The sequence below is a fragment of the Diabrotica virgifera genome, chromosome 2, assembly GCF_917563875.1.
Source record: "Diabrotica virgifera virgifera chromosome 2, PGI_DIABVI_V3a".
Lineage (NCBI taxonomy): Eukaryota > Metazoa > Arthropoda > Insecta > Coleoptera > Chrysomelidae > Diabrotica > Diabrotica virgifera.
In genome coordinates, this window is record NC_065444.1 from 213,575,312 (window position 1) to 213,600,883 (window position 25,572).

Consider the following 25,572-nt stretch of genomic DNA (forward strand, 5'->3'; position numbering starts at 1 on the left):
ATAAGTAATATGAAGTTTGGCATGTGAAATGTGTCTATTGTATATTGATAATTATGACCCCTTTCAGGCTGACACCTCAGTGGATACAGGAAGTAGCAATAAGGGATGAAAGGTGAAAGTTAGTTAGTGAAAAAAGAACACACCCACCGCCTAAATATTTCGTGTTGGTATTGTGTGACAGGCTATGGCGCGGATGACGTGCAACGGTAAGTAAATTGGACGAGGTATAGGTACTACTCACAAATAAACTAAAATTACTAAAGACTAATGAACATAAACGCATAAAAAAATAAATTAATCAAAATCCTTATCTTAAATCTGTAGTGAGGTATCCAACGGTGTATCCAATTCCAATGAGAAGAATAACAAGTAACAAATTAACTACGTGATCAAACAATTGCAAGCACAACGAAACTAAAAATTGCAAGAAGAAATTGGGAGTAAATGGAAGCAAACGGAACCCCTTTAGCCAGAAGGGTTTTCCAGGGGGTACATATACAAAAAAACTCTTCTACTTTCCACAGAGTATTTTCAACAATAACTAGGTACTATCTGCCCCTATCTATTTTGTGGTTTAAGGCCTAATAACTGATGTTCTCTTCCTTCAGAATGGTTTCAGGAATCGTTACGGCGTATCTAAAATGGTGCTTTGAAAATAGGTCCCGTTTCATACGGTGTGAACTTGACAACTACACAAAATGTACCTACAACAACACTACAATATGCCAAGTTCATTTAACATAAGTTCAGGCCGATATCCCCAATGAGGGTGATTTATCCAAGATCAATTGCCTGAAAACTTATGTTGCAAGAAGCACCCCAATTTTAGAATTCGACGACTGTCAAAGTGACGTACCGTAACGTATCCATGACAACCCTTGCCAAATTCAAAGTCTGCTATCTATTCGATTATTGATTTAAGAAAATAGGAGAAATGTGGGAAACGATATGAAAGATGATTCAATAAAATTGTGTTTTTACTAGGAAAGTTTTGGGGTAGTTCTGATTTCTTTCATTATATATGGATTTTGGGCTGCTGAATCCGAATATGAGGTTTGCGGACAAAATTTCTTGCTGGAACATTGAAAAAATCGCGAAAAAAACGAAAAATTTCAGCTTTTTTCCGCTTTTTTGCTCAAATATCGAAAACTATTAACTTTTAGTAAATGGTCTGTTGACAGAAATTAAAGTACTTAAAATTATCTACAAATATCACTATTTCCTTTTTTTGCTCAGACGAATCGTTCGGTCTAAAGTTAATGTTGAAAATTACCAATTTTTAACGGTCTCGGCAAAACCCACTTTTTACATTCCAAAACTTTATTTTTTATTAGAATGCTGTCATTTGATAAATTTCTCCTAGTTTTCTGTACAAATAATAAATGTTAGTTCATAGGTATGGTATGTCTCTTGTGACAGCTTCCATGAGTCCATTCCGTCCTAAGAGGCCAGGAATATCTCTGCTTTTCCTTTAGAGCCACAGAAGATCAGCCACATATGGAGTCACAGTTTCAGTTGGTGTGAACATTTCCTTCGGATCTGTTATCTTGATTTCTGATAAACCTTGAGGTTTTGTCCTTTTAAAATGAATTAGTTGAACAGCTTCCTGACTTCCATAAACCTCAGGCGCGGGTTTCTTTTTTATCCGAGGAATGGATTGCTTAGGAGCTACTGCATGTTTTGGTGCAATACAAGAAATGCCACATATGACGAGAAAAGTGTGGTATTCGTCGATTGTCTGTACGTTAAAATAAGCGTTATCGTACACCTGCTGTGTAAAGCACGGCAGGTCAATTTTCTGCGGATCGCCTGCGAATGCTGACACTTCCAGGCGAACAGTTTCTGTATAGGATGAACAAAAACCCAACGAGGAAACTACATCAACCTATTTTCTTGAGCCGTACTTTTTGTAGAGAAAACGGCCATCCCTGTAAAGAATGGTGAGGCCAACTATCTGGGCCTTACCGCCGCTACAAGACTTTGGGCAAGCGCGTTGCTTATCTGGAAGTGTCAGCAATTGACCAGCCGTGCTTTACACAACAGGTGTACGAGATCGCTGATTTTAACCCTTTCCATGCCAGGCCTTAACTTGCATGTTGGTCCCTCAATCCCAAAGGTTTTTTTTAATGCTTAGAGTCCCATTGCCTTATATATACGTCGCATATAAATAAACAAACAAATGACCAAAACATGTTTTTAATGAGTTTTTTTAACCAACTTAAACGTTTTCTTTTCAAAAGTACACATCAGAGAGCAAAACCAACTTGAAAAAATGTAACTAACTTAAAAAAAAATAATGTAATGTAAATTAACATTAAAAGTTTTCTTTTGTGTTGTACTCCTCCAAACATGACACTACGCAAAGGCCGAATCCGCATCTTACACACATGTTTCTCGATTCGCTTCTTTTTTTCTGGTCTTTTCTGTGGCTACAAACGCTTCACCTTCTAGCAGCTACCTATAAGTGTTGCCACCAGTGCTACAATATAGCATATATCTAAAATATGTGAACAAATTTATACGGCAATAGGTCCGCATGACCTGTCTTACGTGCCAACATTTTGAGGCTTTGGGAACAATAATCTAACATTTTCGGATATATTTCTACGGCATTGGGACACCAATGAGTCTAAAATTTTATAAGCAACGCATATTTTCGGCTTTGGTAAATTGAGACCATAACACCTTGAACGTATATATACGGCGGCTGGGAATACAGACCCACTTTTTCAAAAACGTATATATGCAGCGTTGGTACAGAAAGGGTTAACGTACATACAATCGACGGATACCACACTTTTTACGTCATGGGTGGCATTTCTTGTATTGCACCAAAACATGCAATAGCTCCTAACCAATCCATTCCTCGGCTAAAAACTAAACCCGCACCTGAGGTTTATGGAAGTCAGAGAGCTGTTCAACTAATATATTTTGAAAGGACAAAACCTCAAGGTATATCAGAAATCAAGATCCGAAGGGAATGTTCACACCAACTGAAACTGTGACTCCATTTGTGCCTGATCTTCTGTGGCTCTAAGGTAAAAGCAGAGATATTTTCGGTATTTTAGGATGGAATGGATACATGGCAACTGTGAGAAGAGTCATACCATATTCATATTATGAACTAACATTTATTATTTGTACAGAAAACTAGGAGAAATTTATCAAATGACATCATTCTAATAAAAACTAAAGTTTTGGAATGTAAAAAGTAGGTTTTGCCGAGACCGTTAAAAATTGTCAATTTTCAACTTGCACTTTAGACCGAACGGTTCGTCTGAGAAAAAAAGTGAATAGTGATATTTGTAGATAATTTTAAGTACTTTAATTTCTGTTAACAGACCATTTACTAAAAGTTAATACTTTTCAAGATTTGAGCAAAAAACCGGAAAAAAGCTGAAATTTTTGGATTTTTTCGCGATTTTGTCAATGTTCCGGCAAGAAATTTTGTCCGCAAACCTCATATTCAGCTTCAGCAGCGCAAAATCCATATATAATGAAAAACATCAGAACTACCCCAAAACTTTCCCACTAGGGAGCGCGTAGAGTACAAATTCACTGAATCAAGAGTGGAATAATCTTATTAATAAAAATAATATATAGATGATTGAATTTTTAAAACGTAACAACGTGTTTATTTCGGCAATTGAGAACTTTCGTTTACCCACCACGCGTTCTGGGTAGTTCGCGTCGGCCAATGTCCGAATAAAATGCTCACTCCGCGACGTGAGTAATTCACGTTGTCCACATCGCGAAGTGAGTAAAAATTTTGGACATTGTCCGAATTCGGAGTTTGAGCGTAACATATACGAGTATAATAAGAAGTATGAAAGTAAATTACACAATACTTTACTTGTAAATTTACATTGTATGTGGAGAGACTTACCAAACAGCGTAATCAAAAAGCATAACTTATTTTACTTTTAAGTCGATTTTTTTGCTCTCAAGTGTATAACATTTACCGTTAATTTATTAACGTCCTGTTTTTAGCATTTGTTGTCTAAACATTTTATTTTGGTACTTACCGACAAGAGCCAAGATAACCGTTAACAAAGGAGCGGCTGGAAAAGTCACTGTAACGTTAAACTCCAACATTTGTAGAAGATCGACTGAAATGAAAAAAGAATAAACTTTAGTAAATAACATAGTGATATCAATTACTACTCATACAGTTTATTGGAACGATAGTAAACATACAGCATCAGATAATATTTTTTTTATTTTTGATTATTGGGACATGGAAACCAGGTTTTCCGTTTTATACAAGATGTTTCAATGGGAAATAAATGAGACTGGTGATACGGTGACATTTATTGAGTCTTACGATTCTTTATGGGAAACAGAGTAAACTCGGTTGTCTTAGTAACCGCACTATTTCATTTGTAGTCTGTGAAAAAATTGTATTTTCTAGAATGTGACTATCCATTACCATTTCTCATCAATAATTTTGACGATAATTTTATTGGTTGAGATGTTAAACTGTTCAAAAATAAAATTTGAGTATGGTTTGAAAGGAATTTATTAACAACTAACGGTAAAAAAGGTAGTAGAAATATATTGGTTTATAATTTTAGAAATGAAATGTTTACATTTGTATAACGGACTCCCCTTTAAGAGTCTACAGTAGCGCGTCATCAATATAACTTCGGGAGATAATATTATATCCTATTTCGAAAGTTCTGCGAAACTTTGGCAACAGTGGCAATATTTGGCATTATCTAAGATCAATATTTTGACATAATATTCATCGGCGCGCTAAATGGAAGTAATAAAAAACAATATTTTATTATTAGTAAATAAATATTTATAAAAATAAACCAAAATGGGTGAACATTTTATGTTAACATAGGTATTTGCACGAAATAATAATACAACAATAATAAATAATCATTTCATTGAGAAGAGAAACAAGAGTCGTCTTATTTTATTTAGTTCATAGAACGCCAAAAGTACTCAACTAGTTTCAACCTTTTTTTAATAGAACTTTCAATGAACTTTTCCCATTTTTTAAACGATTGATAATATTTTTAAAATAAAAATCCTCCTACAACTTTATATACTCACATTAGAATTCGAAATATTTTTAGGTAAATATACTTACCTATAAGTAAAACTCACAATTAACAATAATCTATTTTTTTAAATAGTCCAACAACTTAGTTCTATTACACAAAATATAATAAATTAAATATAAAATTAACACTACTTCCCTATGGATCAACATTAACGAATTCTTAAAATAATACACTACTGCACTGAACAGATATCGATACAGATAAAAGAACAGAAATCTGGTATACAGCCAACTACAGGAAAACTTTTTCCTTGTCGATTTTTAAAATATTCAAAATTAAAGCCGCAATCTTGGAAGGCGTTTTTCGTTTTGATAACTCGCTACTGTAACCTCTTAACTAGAGTAAATTAACTATTAGATCTATTTTACGTGTCGTTTTACGTTGACGATTCAAATATCCTTTCCAATATTTACTACTTCGTCAGTAAAATTTTTGACAAAATTAACAAAAATTACTTTATTAAAAAAAAATAATTTAAAGCCTTATGTTACTTTATATTTATTTATTTTATATGTAAGACGTTGATTATTTAAGAAATTTAATTTTTAATTCTTTACGTTTGTTGATCCTAAAATTTTGAAAAAATTGAGTAGAGTGACTGTAGATGTCAATGCAAACCAGCTTCTTAATTTACATCCTCGACTATTCCTCTTCTCTCGATCATTCATCATTTTGTTCCTCTGTCTCTTTGGAAGAACGGAAAAACATACCGCAGGACGAGATTCTAATATTCGACATATATCTACGTGTCATGAAAAAATAAATTTAATAGAAAATCGTTTCAGAAATATGGATTTTTCATTAGTCACAAAGAAACTCTTGTTATTATTCTATAGTTCCTCGGACCAGACAATTTTTCGCTTTGGTTTAGCGAAAGCTTTAGACTTTTTTGAAAAGCTTTAGCTTTTCAGAGAACGGTACTATAGTCCAGGGTAAATAGGATTTTCTCGAGACACTCAAGGATCCAGGTAGCTGATTACTTTTTTAGTTATTGTAGACATTTAGGAAGAAAATCTACCTGTTTCCTGCCTAGAGTTCGCGTCCGTTTTTTAATTATTAACAATTTAGTGCAAAAATCGCGATTTTTTCGATTTTTTGCACTCCATTCAAAAACTAAAGAGTTGACATAAAATTAAAATATTCAGTTTTTAGAACATTGAAAAACCTTCAAAATGCCGGTTTTTAAAAGTTAAAAAGTTAATTTGTTGCTACGCAAACTGAAAAATAGCTGAAAATCTTTATTTGTTAATAACTTTTACTAAAACTACCTTAGAACTGTAGTGTTTCACCCTACAATTGGATATTGGGGTACTTAACAAACCCTCAAAATTTGAGACCGATCCATTAATTAGTTTAACAGTTATTCTATTTGTTTATCCCAGAGACCTTCATTTTGCATTAAGATAAGACAGAAAATAATGAAGATATAGCAATTCTGAGTATGCCAAATGAAAGTAGAAGAGTGATAGTATCAAAATGTATTAAAAAAAGATAAAAAAATAATTAACATAGTCAAAAATCCTAATGCCAAATTTTTAAAATTTTGTAGTTTATAAACATTTAGTATACTTAACTTTAAAAATGTTGTCTGTAGAAACAATCTTTTTATATATTCTAAAATATATTATTTTAACAACAATTTTAAAAACCGAAATTAAAATCTATTATAATATATAAGTAACCTGTGTTTTTGCCTGATGTGGTATTCTTATTGACCAGTGGGAATTCCTTATAAAGTATGTAGAATAAGTAGGATAGAAAATGTTAAGTAGATAGGTATAGAAAAATATATTGTAAAATAAATGAGCAAAATTGGTGAATCGGCGAATGAGCCTTGAAGGGCCCGTAGTCATACAACTCCAAAGAAAAAAAACACCAATTTTCAAATAAAAAAATTTAGCCTGGGCTCATTTGGGACAAAGTTAGCCATATGTTTTTTTTTTAATTCACAGCTAATTTGTTTATAATAATTAAGGAATCTCATTAATGCCATTTTAAAGAATGGTATTTGTATTTTTCTTAAAAAAAATTGCACAAACATTATACCTTCACAGCACCCTCTACGATTTTTCAAAAATGTAGTGCAAACGATTACTAAGGGGAATAGTCCAGAAAGCCACTGAGCATCCGCTAGGAAAAATATTATAATTCGGATTTTTTGCACAATCTTACTCAAAAAGACTTACTTACAAAATTTGCATGTTGCCAGGACCAAAAGGTGGTCAAAAATTTTTTAAAAGTTTTTTTTTTTTTTGTTTTTTTCCTAAAATTGTTTTTTTTTGCATGGAAAAAAGTTTTTTTAGGTTTTTTGGATCATTTCAAACAGAAAAGGTCTTTAGTGACTTTTCTCTAAAAATGATAGTTTTTGACATATAAGCGATTAACAATTGAAAAATTGCGAAATCGGCCATTTTTAACCCTCAAAAACTATGTGAAAAACTGAAAATTTGAATGTTGCCAAGGTAGGTAGATATTCTTTAAACATCGATTGATGAAATCCCGAAGAGTTTTTTGCAATACATTATTCAAAACTCCTTTGTTTTTTAATTGCTAATCAAGCATGCGCGACACTATTTTCCACCGACGACAGTATGGCGCAAATGAAAGGAATAAATTTGTTATTTCGTAAACCGGCGACTTTAAGGAAAAATCTTGAAACAGGTCGATTTTTATTTTTAAGTTATGATATTGTGGCATATATGGTATACTAGTGACGTCATCCGTCTGGGCGTGGTGACGTTATCTATGATTTTTTTTAAATGAGAGTAGGGGTCGTGTGGTAGCTCATTTAAAAGGTTCTTCAATTCTCTATTCAGTAAGGTAAACATTTACATAATTATTTATACAGGGTGTCCTTCTACTTCTTTTTTTGTCAAATAATTTAATTTAATAAAAATTTTTTGGACACCCTGTATAAATAATTATGTAAATGTTTACATGACTGAATAGAGAATTGAAGAACCTTTCAAATGAGCTACCACACGACCCCTATTCTCATTTTAAAAAATCATCGATTACGTCATCACGTCCAGATGGATGACGTCGCTAGTATACCATATATGCCACAATATCATAACTTAAAAATAAAAATCGACCTGTTTCGGGATTTTTCCTTAAAGTCGCCGGTTTACGAAATAACGAATTTATTCCTTTCATTTCCACCATACTGTCGGTGGAAAATAGTGTCGCACACGCTTGATTAGCAATTAAAAAACAAAGGAGTTGTGAATATTGTATTGCAGAAAACTCTTCGGGATTTCATCAATCGATGTTTAAACAATATCTACCTACCTTGGCAACATTCAAATTTTCAGTTGTTCACATAGTTTTTGAGGGTTAAAAATGGCCGATTTCGCAATTTTTCAATTTTTAATCGCTTATATGTCAAAAACTATCATTTTTAGAGAAAAGTCACTAAAGACCTTTTCTGTTTGAAATGATCCAAAAAACCTAAAAAAAACTTTTTTTCATGCAAAAAAAAATAATTTTAGGAAAAAAACAAAAAAAAAACGTTTAAAAAATTTTTGACCACCTTTTGGTCCTGGCAACATGCAAATTTGTTAAAAGGAATCCTTTTTGAATAAGATTGTGCAAAAAATCCGAATCAGAATATTTTTGCTAGCGGATGCGCAATGGCTTTTTGGACTAGAACCTACAAATCCAGCGAGTTAAAATACTGAAAAAGCAATTTCAAACGAATATAATTTGCTGTATCTACGGATCAACTCGATGGATTTTGATCTTTTTTTTTTAATTGGTATGTAATTTTTACGTACATTACAAATATGCAATTTGTTTATAAATTTATTAATTAATAAACAGTCTAATTTGTTCAAACAATTCTTGAAAAAATATTTTTTTACAAAAATCTATTTTTTTAATCACAGTAGCATTAATAATCACAGAAAAAGTTAAAGTACACTTTAATAAATAAATGATTTTTATGAGATAATTATTTATTGAAGATAATTTATTTATTAAAGTATACCTTAACATTTTCTATGATTAATAGGGATAGTATTATTAAAATCATGGATTTTTGGGAAAAAATTATTTTTTCAAAAATTGGTTAAACAAATTAGATAGGTCTGGATCCTGCGTATGAAATAAAAGTTGATTAATAGCAAGCTGAAAGTTTGTTAATAGCTTAAGGGTGTCTAGTCGGATAAACTTTGATATATGGGAACACTGGAACAGGGGCAATTTTAATTGTGGAACAGGTTAAAAATTTGGAACGGTCAGACCACGAAAACGGCACATTTATTTTGTCCAATTAAATGTTCATAATCTTCTTCTTTTTTGCTCAATTTAGCATTAAAATCTCCTAATAGTATTTCATAGTTTGCTTTATTTGTTTCTATAGCTGTTCTAAAACTTACTATACGTCTGTGTAAATAGTATGACGTAGAAAAAAAGTTTTCACTCATGGTTACACTGTCGTAAAGATTTTGATGCAGTTGTCACCTGTTTGTACAAAGAAAAGAATTTTTAGTGCAGATAATATTTGGAGTACGAAACTTGTAAGTAAAACTATTTTTCACAACCTTCTATAGTTACCGACAATCCGATATAACAACATACTGTATCTTTATTATTGTGCTCATTTTTTCACAAAACTGCCACAAAAAAATATCTAAATATTCTCGTAAATATCAAAGAAAAAATTGATTTTGTTATGTAAATAAAACTGGCCGCAAATTTTCTATTCAATCCTTGTTAGGATAAACTTCCACGTGCTTCTTTATGTATTTTCGGGATTTCTTTGTGCTGTGATGCATGAATAGTTACCATGGAGCCGATATTTCAAAGGACCTTTGAATATGTATACCAACGTACTATATTTAGCAGGTAGCTGTTAGACGATATTGGTAAATAAACGTCTTAACAAAACATATTGTTGAAAAATGTAGACACTTACAGGGCAGTTTTTTACGTATGGAGGTGTTTTTCTTGTACAGCATATATATTTTACACGCTTCAAAAATATTTTTCTATACCAATTTCTTCATTTGTTGCATTCACTGAGTATTTTGGAGATGCAGTTCTTTGACCCGAAATTGGAAACCCAAGGCGAAGGATAGGAAGGAATGGAAGCTGATTCTAGAACACCCACCACTAGGGTGGATCGAAAAATCGAAATTTCGAAAACTGTTTTGGAATAGTGCGCAAAAGTTGCCAATTGGTATTACGAACCGAATCTTTATTTGCGATTTTTCAAAAAAATTTCATCTTCTGCCCTCTACCGGGGGTTGAAAAAATAAAAGAAATAAAAAATACGAACTTATGACTTTAATTGAAAAGTTAAGTAGTAAGTACAAGGTATTATTATAAAAATGATATCCAATTGAAATATTTTTGAAATATATCATATTTATTCTTCTACTCACTCCCTACCCTCCACCTTAATTTTGATTATTTATTTGTAGTCTTTTTTGGACTCAAATTTTGGCATAACTTTAAACTTTGCGCGAATCAATTTTTGCCTTGATAAAATTCTCTCTTTTTTGTGACCCAATAACCGATGAAGATGCTTCAGTTACGAGCTTCACGATGCTCTCTACAGATTGGGTGTGACAGAAAAATGTAGCTATGTCAATGATTTTCTCAGGAGATCCGGAAATAATATTTTTTAAATCCTCTACTTTCAAACCTTGAAGCAATAAAGGGCAAGTTATTTTATTGTTTTGCCTATCAGCAATATACTCGTTGGTATAGCGTTGGTAACAATTCCAAGGTCGTGTAGCACTGCCGTTGCCACAGCTGCTGCAGATCTGTCCGATAGTCCATAGCGGTCACAGACTTTGGCCAAGGTAGGAAGTTTAAAATAATTTTGTGAGCACTGCTCAAATAATTTCTGTACTGATATTGGCATGTGAAGTGGAAGGGAATTCAGGATCTATTTCTGGATCAGTTTCTAGCTTTCGCTTTCTTGATAGGTTATTGCAGCTTTCATGTTGACCGGATTGTTGTAGTTCTTTTCTTTGCATCTCTTTTTCCACTCTTCTTGCCTTATTTGTCAGCTTTAAGGTTTCTTTTAAATCGATATTTCCAATAATCATTTTTCTAGATCCTCTTTGGTCTAGTAAAAACCCCCGTTCATTTTTTAGGTACCTTTCTTTCCTTGTCGCAAGAACATTGTTCAAAAATTTCCCATATCATTTTTCTTAATTTCTGGATACCTCAAAAGTTTTAAGTACTTATCGTGATGAGTTTTTACTAATTGTAAAATACGTTTTCTTGTTATGGTATGAATTGAAGCTTTCTACCTCACACTTAAAATTTTGTTAGACACTATTTTAGATATCTCAAAAACCGTTGGTTTCTTCCCTGAGTTTGGAGATTTTAAATTATACTTTGTCCATAGATAACACTGTAAACATGAGCTTTCGAAGGAAGTTCGTTACCTTTAAAATCTGCAGGAACACCAGCTAACGAACACTCAATGTATTGCCTAGTGTAACGTATCTTTGAACAACTCATAACTCATATTTTATAACACGATCGCCGAAAACCAAAAAACTGTTCAATTTTCACGACTAATTGCAAACTAATGTACGTGCGCCACATACCGACTTTACTGAAACATTACTGAAAGTCCAAAGTCGCAGCACCCCCGCACCCCGAAGATGGGACTAAACTACTAGACTAAACAAACCAGGACCGCCAGGACCTGGCTTCTGTTAAGAATGCCAATTCTGTTTTGTTTTTCAAAAGTGTATAGAGGGCAGAAGATGTAATTTTATCCAAAAGTCGTAATAATACTTTATTATTGTCGTTACTAAAGGTAAATTTGGCTGGGTATTCCATTTAATTTGTCAATTTTTTTTATTTTGTAATTATTACTACTCCAACATTTTTTTTTTCGTTTTTTAAAATGCCGGTAGAAGGCAGAAGATGTACTTTTATCAAAAAGTTGTAATATCACTTTTTTATTGTCGTAACTTTTGGTAGGTATTCCATATCAATGTGTAAATTTTTTTAAAATTTTGCGATAATAGATCCACCCTACCCACCACACTCAAAAAAATTTAGTTCGTAATATTGATTAACAGTGATTATTGAATAGTATTTCGTTGTAAAAACAATTTAATTTTTTGTTTAAACGAACTTTTAGACATCGATGAATGTATTTGGTTATTGTCACAATTACTGAATAATAATTGTGAAAATAACTAGAGTACATTAATAAATAACACTCAATTTATTCAGCCAGTTAGTTTCGTATATTTAATAAATAATGGTAATTCTGGCAGCAAACTACTTCCTTGATTTCGTAGATGATAAGCAATTATCTTGGTTTATCGTGACAACGTACAAATGTTGTTAATATAGAGTAATATTTGATTATTCCATAGATCTAAACTGATTGTTGTGACAACGAATGCATTAATAAATCTACTACTGCGTTTAATAATCACAATCAATGCGTTCATGGTAACAATAAACGCAGTTGTTGAAACAATAAATGTTTTGCTTGACCATTTGAAATGTAACGGCTTTTCCTTATCGTGGGACCCCGAGGTTCTCTGTGTTACCATTGTTTAAAAAATAATTATTTGTCGAAGTCCCGAATAATTTCATTTCGTTTCCAACTGTAGTCCGTACTGGAAGGAAGTTTCCGTGTGTCTATTATCGTATTCATTTTTTTCGAATCCTGAGAAAACTAATTAGTATTTTTGAAAAATTTTAACGCAGAATAAAATATTATAGCATTATCGAGGGTCTGAAGTCGCTGAGAATATCTATAATGATTATTTTAATAAGTCACAGGGGTGAAAAAGAGAAAATTTAGTATGATTTTTAATTTCAAATATACCATTCAAAAGAAACTTTTTGTTTATTCTAAGGGACTTTCAGCCCTCGGTAATAATGTAATCTTTTATTCTGCGTTTAAATTTTTCAAAAATACTACTTAGTTTTCTCAGGATTCGAAAAAAATTAATGTGTTTAAAAAGAGTTCGACCGAAATTTTTCGCCTACGTCCTCAAAAAGGATTTACATTTTTGTAATCAGTATTTCAAAAGCTTTTAAATGAGGTATCACATGATGTATTTTCCCATTTAAAAAAATCAAAGTTATGCCTGTCATCTGAAGAGGGATCGCGTAAAGTTGGAAACATTGATGTTATAATATACTATGATTACACTGTTCTACAAAAAAAAACTTTTTCTTTTTTTCTGACTATCTGGCACTTGATTATCAATGATTTTGGTCTCCTAAATTCAGATTTACTTTCAAAATTTCTCTATCAGGCACCGTTTTTGAGTAATTTGAATTTTTGTTTGATCCATTATTTTACAAAATACGCCAGTGGAATGAAAGACTTTTTAAGGCAGGACCAACTATACGTGGGTTAACTGATGCCAGCTATTATATATTACGAAAATATATTTAAAAAAAAATAAAAAAAAAATATTTGTGTCCCCTACACCTTTCCTCCTTAGATACCCCACGTGAGAATAATACACATTTTACGTATGTTTTTAACTGCTGTATATTTAACATGAAAACTAAAAAGTTTTTACAGAATATATTTTTTTAATACTAATAGAATATATACAAAGATCTAAAAACATAATTTCACAACATTTTATTTTTTTCTTTTGTATTTATCGTCGCAGTCTCTTTTAAGATTCCAGCAGTAGTCTGCAAGCATTGACGGTTGCCATTTTCCCTCATACCTTTTTTCCATTGACGCTATCTCTTGATGAAAGCGTTCTCCATGCTCATCTGATACTTTGCTGCAATCATCTGGAAAGTAGTCTAAATGGGAATGCATGAAATGAACTTTCAAAGACATATTACATCCCATATCTTTATATGCATTTAACATTTCCTTAACTACATCTTTATAGTCTTCAGAACGATGTCTTCCCAAAAACTGCTTACATACTTTCTTGAACGCAATCCAGGAACGCTTTTCTTTTCTAGACAAAAGTGTGTCGAAACTATCGTCTTTCATCAGATACCTTATTTGTGGTCCCACAAATACACCCTCTTTAATTTTTGCATCAGACAGGCGGGGGAACTTGGTAATGAGGTAAGCAAATCCTTGGCCATTTCTATCCATTGCTTTCACAAATTGTTTCATTAAACCCAGTTTAATGTGAAGCGGTGGTAAAATTACATCTTTAGGGGCAACAAGAGATTCATTCGTCACATTTTTCTCTCCAACTATTAATTTTCTGGTTGGCCATACTGTTCTTACAAAATGTTCTTTTCGAGCACGACTATCCCACTCACATAAAAAACAACAGTACTTCGTATATCCTCCTTGCATGCCAAGTATCATTGCGATTATTTTAAAGTCTCCGCAAATTTTGATATTTAATTTTCGTTAATACATGTTGAAGCACACCATATGATTCTTTCGTCAAACTTGCATAACTAACGGGAACCGAACATATTAAGTTACCGTTATGAAGTAAAACAGCTTTTAAGCTTGTTTTAGATGCATCTATGAATAGGCGCCAATCAGAAGCTTTATATGGTCTATCCAGGGCTGTCATTAGGCCTCTGATGTCCTTACAAAAGGTCATGATGTCATCTTTCTCAAAAAACTTGACAAAATCAAGATCTCTGTCTCTATAAACTGTTACACGTGTGTTTGGCTGTAAAAGATTCCATTCTTGCAAACGTGAACTCAGAAGCTCTGCCTTACTCTTACTTAGACCTAAATCTCTGACTAAGTCATTCAATACACCCTGAGACAAAAGATACGGTACTACGTGTTTAGAAGGCTCATATGTTGGGTCTGTTGCAGACAAGGGCTCTTCATTCTTTGAGTTATTTCCCCCCGCAGAAGTGTCCAAAGGTGTTTCTTCTTCTGTTTCTGGCATATTCTCAATTACACCACGGATTTTATCTTTATCACGGGGAACTGGTGGTACAGGAATTTCTGCATTATGAGGTACTGGTCGTATGGCAGAAGGTACTTTTATGGGGTATCCTATGTGTTGTTTAGACTTTCTGCTAGTAAAACCCCGTACATTTGTTAGACAAAAGTAGAAATCTGTAACATGATCCTTGGGCTCGCGCCATACCATTGGAACACCAAAGCCCATCGAAACAGGTTTTCCATTCCACCACTGTATCAACTTCACATAACAGTTCGCACAACAAAAATGTGGCGCCCATTTTTTATCCTGATCACCAATGGCACAACCAAAATATAGTTTGCAGGCTTTATGTACAACTGGAGACATTTGTTTTCTGTGTCTTTCAAAAATGTATTCACCACAAATATAGCAGAAACTGTCTGAGTTATTGCGGCACTTATAACGTGACGACATTTTCTCGGACACTTAACACACTTCACAACTTTATATAAGAACGAATTAGATGAAACTAACCCCACACATATTGTTACATTAGGTTTTATAAACTGCCATGCGCTCATGCGCACTGGGTTAGAGATACCGCCTCCGCCTTGTCGAAAGTTCGTGCTATTATTATTAGATCCCTCTCTTTTGTTTGTCCTATTGTGTTGTGAGGATTATAATAATCCCGAAAATATAGTTTTAGGTATATTTTTGCCCTTGGTTACTAATTTGGTAGAAATTACCAAGTAGATATTATCCTACATAATTGTATTTTAATTAGGGTAATTTTTACCTGAATTTAACCATAAAATACTAAATATCTCAAAATCTGTGCCTGATAGAGCAATTTAAATTACAGATTCTGATTTAGAATGAAAAGGCCATTTAGGATCAATCATCAGTACCCCAGAAAAAAAATATTTTGTAGAACAGTGTTATTTTAAAAATCGACCTGCCCGAGCGTTTTGCTTATGTGCTAAAAATAAATAAGTTAATAACGGCGGGGGGAGGGGGTAACACTTATTCCAGCTCACTGTATAAGTGAAATCATATGAGAAATCACACAGTGTAAAGTCCATTAGGTTCAGGACAAAAAAGGGGGATTTGCAAAATTATTATTAATCAATGATTAATATCATACATTGAGCTAATGCATTCAATAATTATTAATATAAAATACGTTCTTAGTAGGAATGAATTAAACTGATTGTAGGAATGAATATAATTGTTTGTAAGAATAACCGTATTTATTGTGGGAATGAACGGAATTAATTGTAGGAATAAACGGAAATAATTATAGAAATAAACTAAATTTGTTGGATGCATGAAGCAGTATAGGTTAGGAGAAATAACACTGTTATTGACACAACGAATAGTCTTCGTCGGTCAATTAACGAAGTTGTTGTTTCAATGAATAGTGTTCGTTGAGTCAGTAAAGAGTGTTCGTAATATCAATAAAGTGATATTATGGTATACATAATGAAAGTATTATATATTAATAAATGGATGTTCATCCATTAAATAAACGTAATACATTGGATAAACTAAAGGCGAATTTAGACTATTCACTTTAGATGTACACTGTGGATGATTCATCTGCAATGAAAGGTATAAACATGCTCTTCACCTACATTTCACCCAAAATGCCCATCCAAAGTAAACAGTGAACAAAGTAGAAGGTGTTCCTACTTTTGATGAAATGGATGGATGATTCTTCCACAGTGAACCACTAGTGTAAAGTGTAAACTTGTTTTTTTCGGTATTTTTGTCATAAATTTATATTTTAATACCTACGTTAAATGCCTTTTCAGTGGAAAGATGAACATATACATATATTATATTTCTAGAAACACATCGTAATCATGAGTAATCGTGGAATAATAAATCTGAGGACTACAATAAAATAAATTGTTTGTGAAAATGCATACCGGGAAAATGTATTCACACTCGCTATTATTGTTGAGTTAGCAAAAATTAGAAAGTCAGAAAAGAGTGGAGTAGGAAGAGCTGATGTTTATACTCCTCGTTTATTGTGATTGAAAGAGGCAAACTCCCTGATTTTTTTTTAATTTTCAACATTCTTCTAGTAATGCTTTACTTATTAACTCCAAGCCAGGACTATTCGCCATTTTGAAAAGGCTGTGAAACGAATTCCGTCAGTGAAAATGTAAATTGCTGAGCTTTTCAATCTACACTTTCACTATTCATCTATCATCCCCAGTGTACATCTAAAGTGAATAAGTGTAAATTCGCCTTAACGAAAATAATGAATTGATGAACATCGCTTTGTTGTTTCAATAAAACCAAGAATTGGACGAATTTTAAATATTGCTTTTGTTGTCTGAATTAACATTTTTATTAATATTACGTATCTTTTTCGTTGAGTTCATGGGTTTAGAGCCAATGATGATGATGAGTTCTTTGACCGCTCTTGTGTGTTGTTGACAATGAGTAATAAGAGAAAACTTGAGTGCCTTAACCGCATATCTAAATGCAACAGATATGAGTTCCTACATATTATAATATATGCTTTATAGACTACGCAAAAGCACTCGATAATGTCAAGCACAAAAAGATAATTATTGAAGTACTCCATAAGATTGGAAGCGACTACAGAGACATTCGAACAATAGCGCGTCTCTATTGGGATCAAACAGCTAAAGTGAAAGTAGGATCTACATAGACCAATAAAATTGAGATCAAGAAAGTGGTACGTACGGCTGGGCTGTATCTTATCTCCTATTTTCAACGAAAACTTTTCGTTTATAAATTTGCAAAAGTCTGTGTGTTATTGCGTTGCCGCTCCTGCAATACTTAGAGCAGGTGTATCTACGGATTCTTATGTAGTTTTGCCTTCTGAATCTAAATCTGAAAACGGCATTTCGATATCTCTAACCGTCTTCGAGATAATCGACCTCAAAATCTAAAATGTCACGTCACAATCCGGTTATTTCTTACCGACGCACTAAACGTCATGCGTCAGCTCAAATGGTTGATTAGGAAGTAGGCTACTTTTTTAATCTCGATTTGTTAAGCACAGCATAATAGGTTCTTTACATTTGAGTTTGACACTTCGTGAATGTCAAACTAAATTTTAAATTAAGTATTAATAAAACATCAATGACATTTGATAGTGAATTTAATTATTATATAAAATAAATAAGATGTTCAAAAATACAATTTGAGTATATTTTAAAAGCAATAATTTATTAACAGCTTCAAAAAGGTTTATACGAGTATGCGGCCTTCCCTTTATGATAAATGGACTGTTCCATTTGCTATCAAATTAAAATATAGTCGGTTCGCTAAACTTGATACAACTGGCTAGTGATTTTAGTAGGTAATTTTTTTGTTTTTGTGAATTTTGCCAAAATTGACAAAATTACTAATTATTTAGTAATAATTATTAACTAATTAGTAATTATTTTTTGCCAAATTGGCAAAATTATTGACTAAAATCACTAACCAGTTGTGTCTGAGTTTAGCGAACCGACAGTATATGAAAGAATATTGTTTGGTATAAACAATTATGGTCTGATATGTGCAGTTACATCTTTCTAATGGAAAAAAAAATATTTGAAGATTTTTCTCAAATTATGGATACCAGCAACATTTTCATTTATAACTCTTTTATTTTTAATTTGACGAAGAAAAGTTATTCTTATAAAAAACTCTTCATGTTCTAAGATTTATGATGCAACCATCATATTATGTAAAATTTTATTAATTTTATACGAGGTATATAAAAAATGTGAATTTCGATCAAGAGTAAACTGCCTTTATAGATCATAACATTTAAATTAGAATGATGTAATTGCACATAAAAACATAATTATTAATTCTAAACTACTTTTCATAATAGCAATTTTCCATATTATGAATTAAAATACGTAAATAAACAAAGTTTTCGTTATGATAATGCTCGCATTTTCAGCTTGTTTATAATATACAGTCACCGGTAAAATTAACTGACCACCTTAAAAATTGGTCATTTTTGATGTCTCGAATTTCCTAAACATGTTGTTTGATTTAAGTGACTTTTTTAATATGTTATAGCCTTATTCTTTAACAATATCGCTGTAATAATATTGTTGCTAAACAGGTAAATTTTCATTGTGTACCGGGTGTACCAATCAAACTGTGTTTTTTCTCAAAGTTTGCATCACCCTGTGAAATATTCGAGCATTTATAAAATACTGAAATTAAAACGCAACTTCCTGCCCTTATTTAGGGATGTCCTCTCCATTTATTGCTCTTTCCATGATTCGGCATATCATTCTTCTTAATTTCTCTGTTCCGTATTTGAATAGTTACGCCACAATTCCTCCTGGTCCTCTAGCTTTATTGTTCTTCATAGCTGTTGACATCATTATCATCATCATCATCGGTGACCGCTGACAGCCCATGGAGGGCCATGGTCGCCCGTTGGGGTTTCTAGGCTCTAAAGTTTTACATGGTGTGGAGGCCAGCCACACGCATAACTCCTCAAAAGTTCTAAACGATATTTATCTAAAATATTACTTTCTTGTTTCTTTTTTTGAGGAGGTCTTTTCGGCGTTATGTGTGTTTTGTTTGTTTGACTATAGCTGCCCATGTTTTTCTTTACTTTGCTTGTTTTTCCCATTCTCGTATTCCTAGGTCTTTCAAATCCTGGTTAATACCATCAATCCATCTCTTTCTAGGCCTACCTCTCGATCTCTTCCCATTTAATTCTTTTCTAAGTACTTTTTTGTATTTCTCTTATCAGCCATCCTTTCTACGTGTCCTATCCAACTCAGTCGTTTACTTCGTATTTCTTTTGTGATAGTCGGTCTGTTAAACACTGTATTTATTTCGTGGTTCATTCTTATACGCCATTTTTCATTCTCCTGTATAGGTCCATATATTTTCCTTAAGATTTTTCTTTCCCATCTAAGAAGTTGTTCCTCTTGTTCACTAGTCAAGGTCCATGTTTTTGATGCATACATTACTACAAGTCTCATTATTGTTGTGTATATTTTTACTTTTGAATTGATAGATACTGATTTTGACTTTATGATATTTTGTAGGCTGTAGAAGCATTTGTTTCCAAGCGAAATTCTTGCTGTTACCTCATCACTGTTTTTATTTCCTTCTGTTATTGTTGATCCTAAATATTTGAAACGGTCCAGTCTTTCAAATATTTGCCCGCTCAGAGATATGTTGCCTTTCGTTTGTACTTTTTCCCGAGTTGTTATCATGTACTTTGTCTTTAAGACATTAATTTCTAGACCCATAGTCTGTGCCGCTTCTTTAAAATATGTATACATTTTTTCTAGGTGTTTTAATGTCCATCTGATTATGTCTATATCATCTGCGTAGGCAACGACCTGATTGAGCTTTGTAAATATTGTACCATCCCTATCTATAGGAGTTTTCCTGATTACTTGTTCCAACGCAAGGTTAAAAAGTGTTGTTGACAGTGCATCCCCTTGTGTTAGACCTTCATTAATGTTAAATTCATCGGACAGTTGATCTTGGATCCTTACTTTTGCTTTGGTGTTGGTTAGGCATAGTTTTACTAATCTGATTAGTTTTTTTGGTACATTTAATTCTTGCATTGCGCTATATAATTCCTTTCTAATTATTGAGTCATACGCTTGTTTGAAATCTACAAATAGATGATGCATTTCGGTATTCCGCTCCTAGAATTTTTCCAGCGTTTGCCTTACTGTAAATATTTGGTCTATAGTTGACCTACCTTTCCTGAATCCTCCTTGATAATCCCCTGTTGTTTGTTCCATTATAATATTTAGTCTTCCTTCCAATATTTTGCTAAATATTTTGTATCCAACATTTAGTAGTGATATTCCCCGGTGATTATTGCAATCTAACTTATCTCCCTTCTTATGTATAGGGCATATCACTGCAATTTTCCATTGTTCCGGCATTATTTTTGTGGTCCATATTTCTAGTATTAACTTTGATATTTCACTCTGTATTCTATGTCCTCCATATTTTAACATTTCTACAGTTATTGTGTCGCATCCTGGGGCTTTGTTATTTTTTATATTTTTTATTACCTCTTTTATTTCTGCTTCTGTTGGTGCATATTGGTCTTCTTCAATCTCTCCTACTAATCTTAGCTCTTCTGTTTCGTAACGTTGATTTTGTTTATTCAACAATTCATTAAAATGTTCTCTCCACCGTTTTAGCACTCCTTTTTCGTCTGCTATTAAGTCCCCATTTTTGTCTTTGCATAATTTTGTTCTTGGTTGGAAACCTTTTTTTTTTCAAGATTTATTTCCTTATAAAATAAAATAGTTTTATTTCACGTTTTTGTTCATATTCTTCTAGCCTTTCAATCTTATCTTTATTGTGTTTCCTCTTTTTAAATCTTAGATGTTTTTTTAATTGTCGTCTTCTTGTAGTATATTCCTCTTTGGTTTCTTCCGTACTGTTGTTCAGTATTTTAAGCCTAGCTTGGTTTTTTTGTTCCATTAGTCTCTGGCAGCTTAATTTCTCTGTTCCGTATTTGAATAGTTCCGCCACAATTCCTCCTGGTCCTCCAGCTTTATTGTTCTTCATAGCTGTTGACATACCGGATGTATATCGAGAGATTGGACTTTTGCAACTATTCTACCATTACACAAAAACGGTGATAAACATAAGTGTTCTAACTACAGGGGAATATCATTATTGGTAGTTGCTAGTAAAATCTATGAAATAATACTAGAGACAAAGCTAAGAGAAAATATCGAGGCCACACTGGATGACAACCAACGCGGCTTTAGGCCAGGGCGAGGTACAACCGATCTCAAAGAAAAAACTTTAAAAATCTCCTATTTTCTTTAAAGATGTGTCGGTAACAATATTGTGTCTACTCGAACAAAAAATCTTAGTAATTTTTTCAACGTAATGTTCACATTTATCGCTGCAGTAGTATCATGTTGGTTAGTAATAGCAGTTTGATTTTTGCATGAGTGTTTAATGAAAGGGTAACAAATCAATTGGAAGTTCTGTCGGACAAAATATATCTCACGTTTTTGTAGTCTGACGTTCCAAATTTTTAACCTGTTCCACAATTAAAACTTCCCCTGTTCCAGTGTTTCCATACATCAAAGTGAGTCCGACTAGACACCGTTAAGCTATTAACAAATTTTCAGCTTGCTATTAATCAACTTTTTTTGGTACGCGGGATCCAGACCTATAACTGCCTCCTTCTAATAAATTCGATCTTCAAAGTAAAAAGTAAACGGCTGATCAGTGATCAGCATCAAACGTCCCTTTTCGTCAAAATCTGATGTATATGAATAGGGGAGTGCAATTAGAACGAAAACATTCATTGTTTCGAAAAAATTCCAACAAGCTTATATTTTTCTAAAACTTTTTTTGTTATTATATACATGTTAAAGTAAAAAGTTCAATACATGTTAAACCAGTTCAGCACAAGCAGTGATCACAGGTTAGTAAGAGCTAAAATAACGATATCGATCGAAAAGGAAAGACTCAAAATGATAAATAAGAAACACCCAAAGAAATGGGTAAAACCAACTAATATTCAGGAGTTCGAAAAATATATTAATGATACATTGAAAGATACAACAACAACAGACATTAATATACTGAACAAGCAAATAATCACCACAATACAACAGGCTCAAACTAAATACTGTCCAACAAACCAAAAAGATGAAAAACTAAGTCAACCTACTAAAACCCTTATAGAACTAAGACGACAGATGAAAGGAGATACAAGTTCCAGCAAAGAAGCGCTAAATCAAATAAATAAGACTATCACAAAGTCAATAAGAAAAGACATAAGAAACTACAATGTAGAAAAAACAAAACAAGCAATAGAGCAAAATAAGAACATGAAAGTTTTGAAGAACGTAAGCGTACAAAAAGGAAAAATAGAAATCAACAAACTAAGAAACAGAACTGGAAAAGAAACTACAAACAGAGATGAAATATTAACAATAGTCGAAGAGTTCTACACAGAGTTATACAAATCAAGAAAAAAAGATGACAATGCGCAACCTCCAATTACAGTAAAAACTGGAGTATTAAATCAAGGATCGGATTTAATGCCCGATATAACAAAATCAGAAATCAAAGAGGCTCTGAAGAAAATGAAAAATAATCGAACCCCAGGTGAAGATGGAATAGTATCAGAAGCACTAAAAATTGGAGGAAATATACTACTTGAAAAAATTAAACAACTTTTCAATATCTGCCTTCACAACGCCAATATTCCAACAGACTGGAACAACGCTACTATGATTCTATTACACAAAGCAGGAGACAAAGCCAATTTAGAGAATTACAGACCGATTAGCCTCCTCAGCCATTTATATGTTATTTACGCGAATAATAGTTAAGAGAATGGAAAGAAAGTTAGAGACTTATCAACCAAGAGAACAGGCAGGATTCCGAAAAAATTACGGAACAAATGACCATCTACAAAGTATAAAAACCCTGATAGAGAAAGTAGTGGAATACAATAAACCCCTAGTTCTAGTTTTTATCGATTTTCATAAAGCCTTTGATACAGTTGAACTTAGCAAAATATTACAGGCGCTTAAAGAATGCAGGCTAGATTATAGGTATACAAAATTATTACACAAAATATACTTACAGGCAACAACCACTGTCAAATTACATACTAACAGTAATCGCATAAAAATAGAACGGGGGGTTAGACAAGGAGACCCAATGTCACCTAAACTTTTTAATACGGTCTTAGAACATGCTTTCAAGAGTTTGGATTGGATGACAAAGGGAATAAAAATAGATGGAGAATACCTAAACAACTTACGTTTCGCCGATGATATAGTCATAGTAGCTGAGGATCTAGGTATGGCAAGAGAGATGGTACAAGAACTCGTTGTAGCTACAGAAAATGTTGGTTTAAATATAAACATCTCAAAAACAAAAATAATGACAAATTTGGTACCCAACCAGAACATCAGTATTGGTGGGAAGGAAATAGAACTCGTAGATAGATATAAATACCTGGGACATGAAATTACGATTGGCAGGGATAACCAGACTCATGAGCTGAAGAGAAGAATCGGTCTTGGGTGGGCAGCATTTGGAAAACTGAGAGAAACTTTTAAAAGTGAGTTACCCACATGTCTAAAGAGAAAGGTATTCGATCAGTGCGTCCTCCCAGTCTTGACGTACGGATCAGAAACACTTACCTTAACTAAAGCCTCGGCTACCAAACTAAGAGTCACGCAGAGAAGAATGGAGCGGTCAATGTTAGGAATAACTCTGCGAGACAAAATCAGAAACGAAGAAATCAGGAGAAGAACAAAGGTGACTGACGTCATCGAGAGGATAGCCAGGTTGAAGTGGAGATGGGCAGGACACGTAGCCAGAATGACAGATGGGCGATGGACGAAGAGGTTATTGGAATGGAGGCCAAGAGAAGACAAGAGAAGCGTCGGTCGACCGCCTACAAGATGGACTGACGACTTAAGAAAGGTAAATAAAAACTGGATGAGGGCGGCGCAGGATAGATGGGGTTGGAAACGAGGGGAGGAGGCCTATGTTCAGCAGTGGACTTTTGAGGCTGGATGATGAAAGTAAAAAGTTCTACTCGCAGATTTGGCCGCTAATTGTTTATTAATTGTTTAAACAATAACAATTGTTCTGTATAAATAATTTTAAAAATATCGTTGAATTCATTATTTTACTTTGTTCAAATATGTTTTTATTTTGTTTTTGATTATGCTGAATCCGAATATGGTATTACAATTTGAAAATTCTTATACAGAAGCTCTTATACAGTATGTCTGCGTAGCTAGGAACCACATGGAAAAATTTTTTATTATCAATTTTAAGAAAAAAATTATTCTTTGTAAAATGCTCTGGATAGTCAAAAATCTAAAACTCAACCATCAGATATCAAATTTTATCAATTTTATACGAGTTACGTCAAAAATATGAATTTCGTTAAAGAGTAAAGTACCTTTATATTCCAGAATATCAAAAAATGCTATTATGAAAAGTTTTTTGAGATTAAAAACTATGTTTCAATTCAATATACAATTACATCATTCTAATCGAAAAAAAAAATTTAATTTTTTTTCTCAAATTACGGATACCCATTATCATTTTATCACAATTATGATATCTATTTTATTATCAATTTTACATAAAACAGTTATTCTTCATAAAATGCTCTACCTGGTCTAAAATCTAAGATGCAACCATCAGATATCAAACTTTTTTAATTTATACAAGGTATGTAAAAAATATGAATTTTTCTAAGAGTTAAGTGCCTTTATTATTCACAATATTTTAATTAGAAGGATGTAGTTGAACACTGAAACATATTTTTTAATTCTAAACAACTTTTCTTAATAACAAATTTCGATATTGTGAAATATAAAGGTACTTTACTCTTGAGTGAAATTCATATTTTTTTATATACTTCGTATAAAATTAACAAAATTTGATATTTGATGGTTGCACCTTAAATTATATACGATGCAGGGTATTTTATAAAGAATAACTTTTTTTCGTAAAACTGATAATACACATTTTTAAATCATTTTTAAACAAAATTCAGATAAGTCTCACCTTCCACCCACACCGTACTTATGCCCATACATTTTATTTCTTTCTATTATAACCATAAGATAGTTTAATTATTCTTCTTTCATGTCCATCTTGCAAAATTTCATTTGATACATTATGTCACGCCATGT

The 25,572-nt window shown here is 32.7% G+C and overlaps 1 protein-coding gene across 2 annotated transcripts in view; it reads right to left on the reverse strand.

The window, feature by feature from the left end:
* LOC114332134 (membralin) overlaps positions 1 to 25,572 on the reverse strand; it is an 893,172-nt gene that overhangs the window by 528,694 nt on the left and 338,906 nt on the right. For both annotated transcript variants that reach the window (XM_050643070.1, XM_050643069.1), the window contains exon 7: positions 4,026 to 4,109. In XM_050643070.1, coding sequence (XP_050499027.1) covers positions 4,026 to 4,109 — 84 coding nt within the window. The remainder of the gene's footprint in view (positions 1 to 4,025; positions 4,110 to 25,572) is intronic.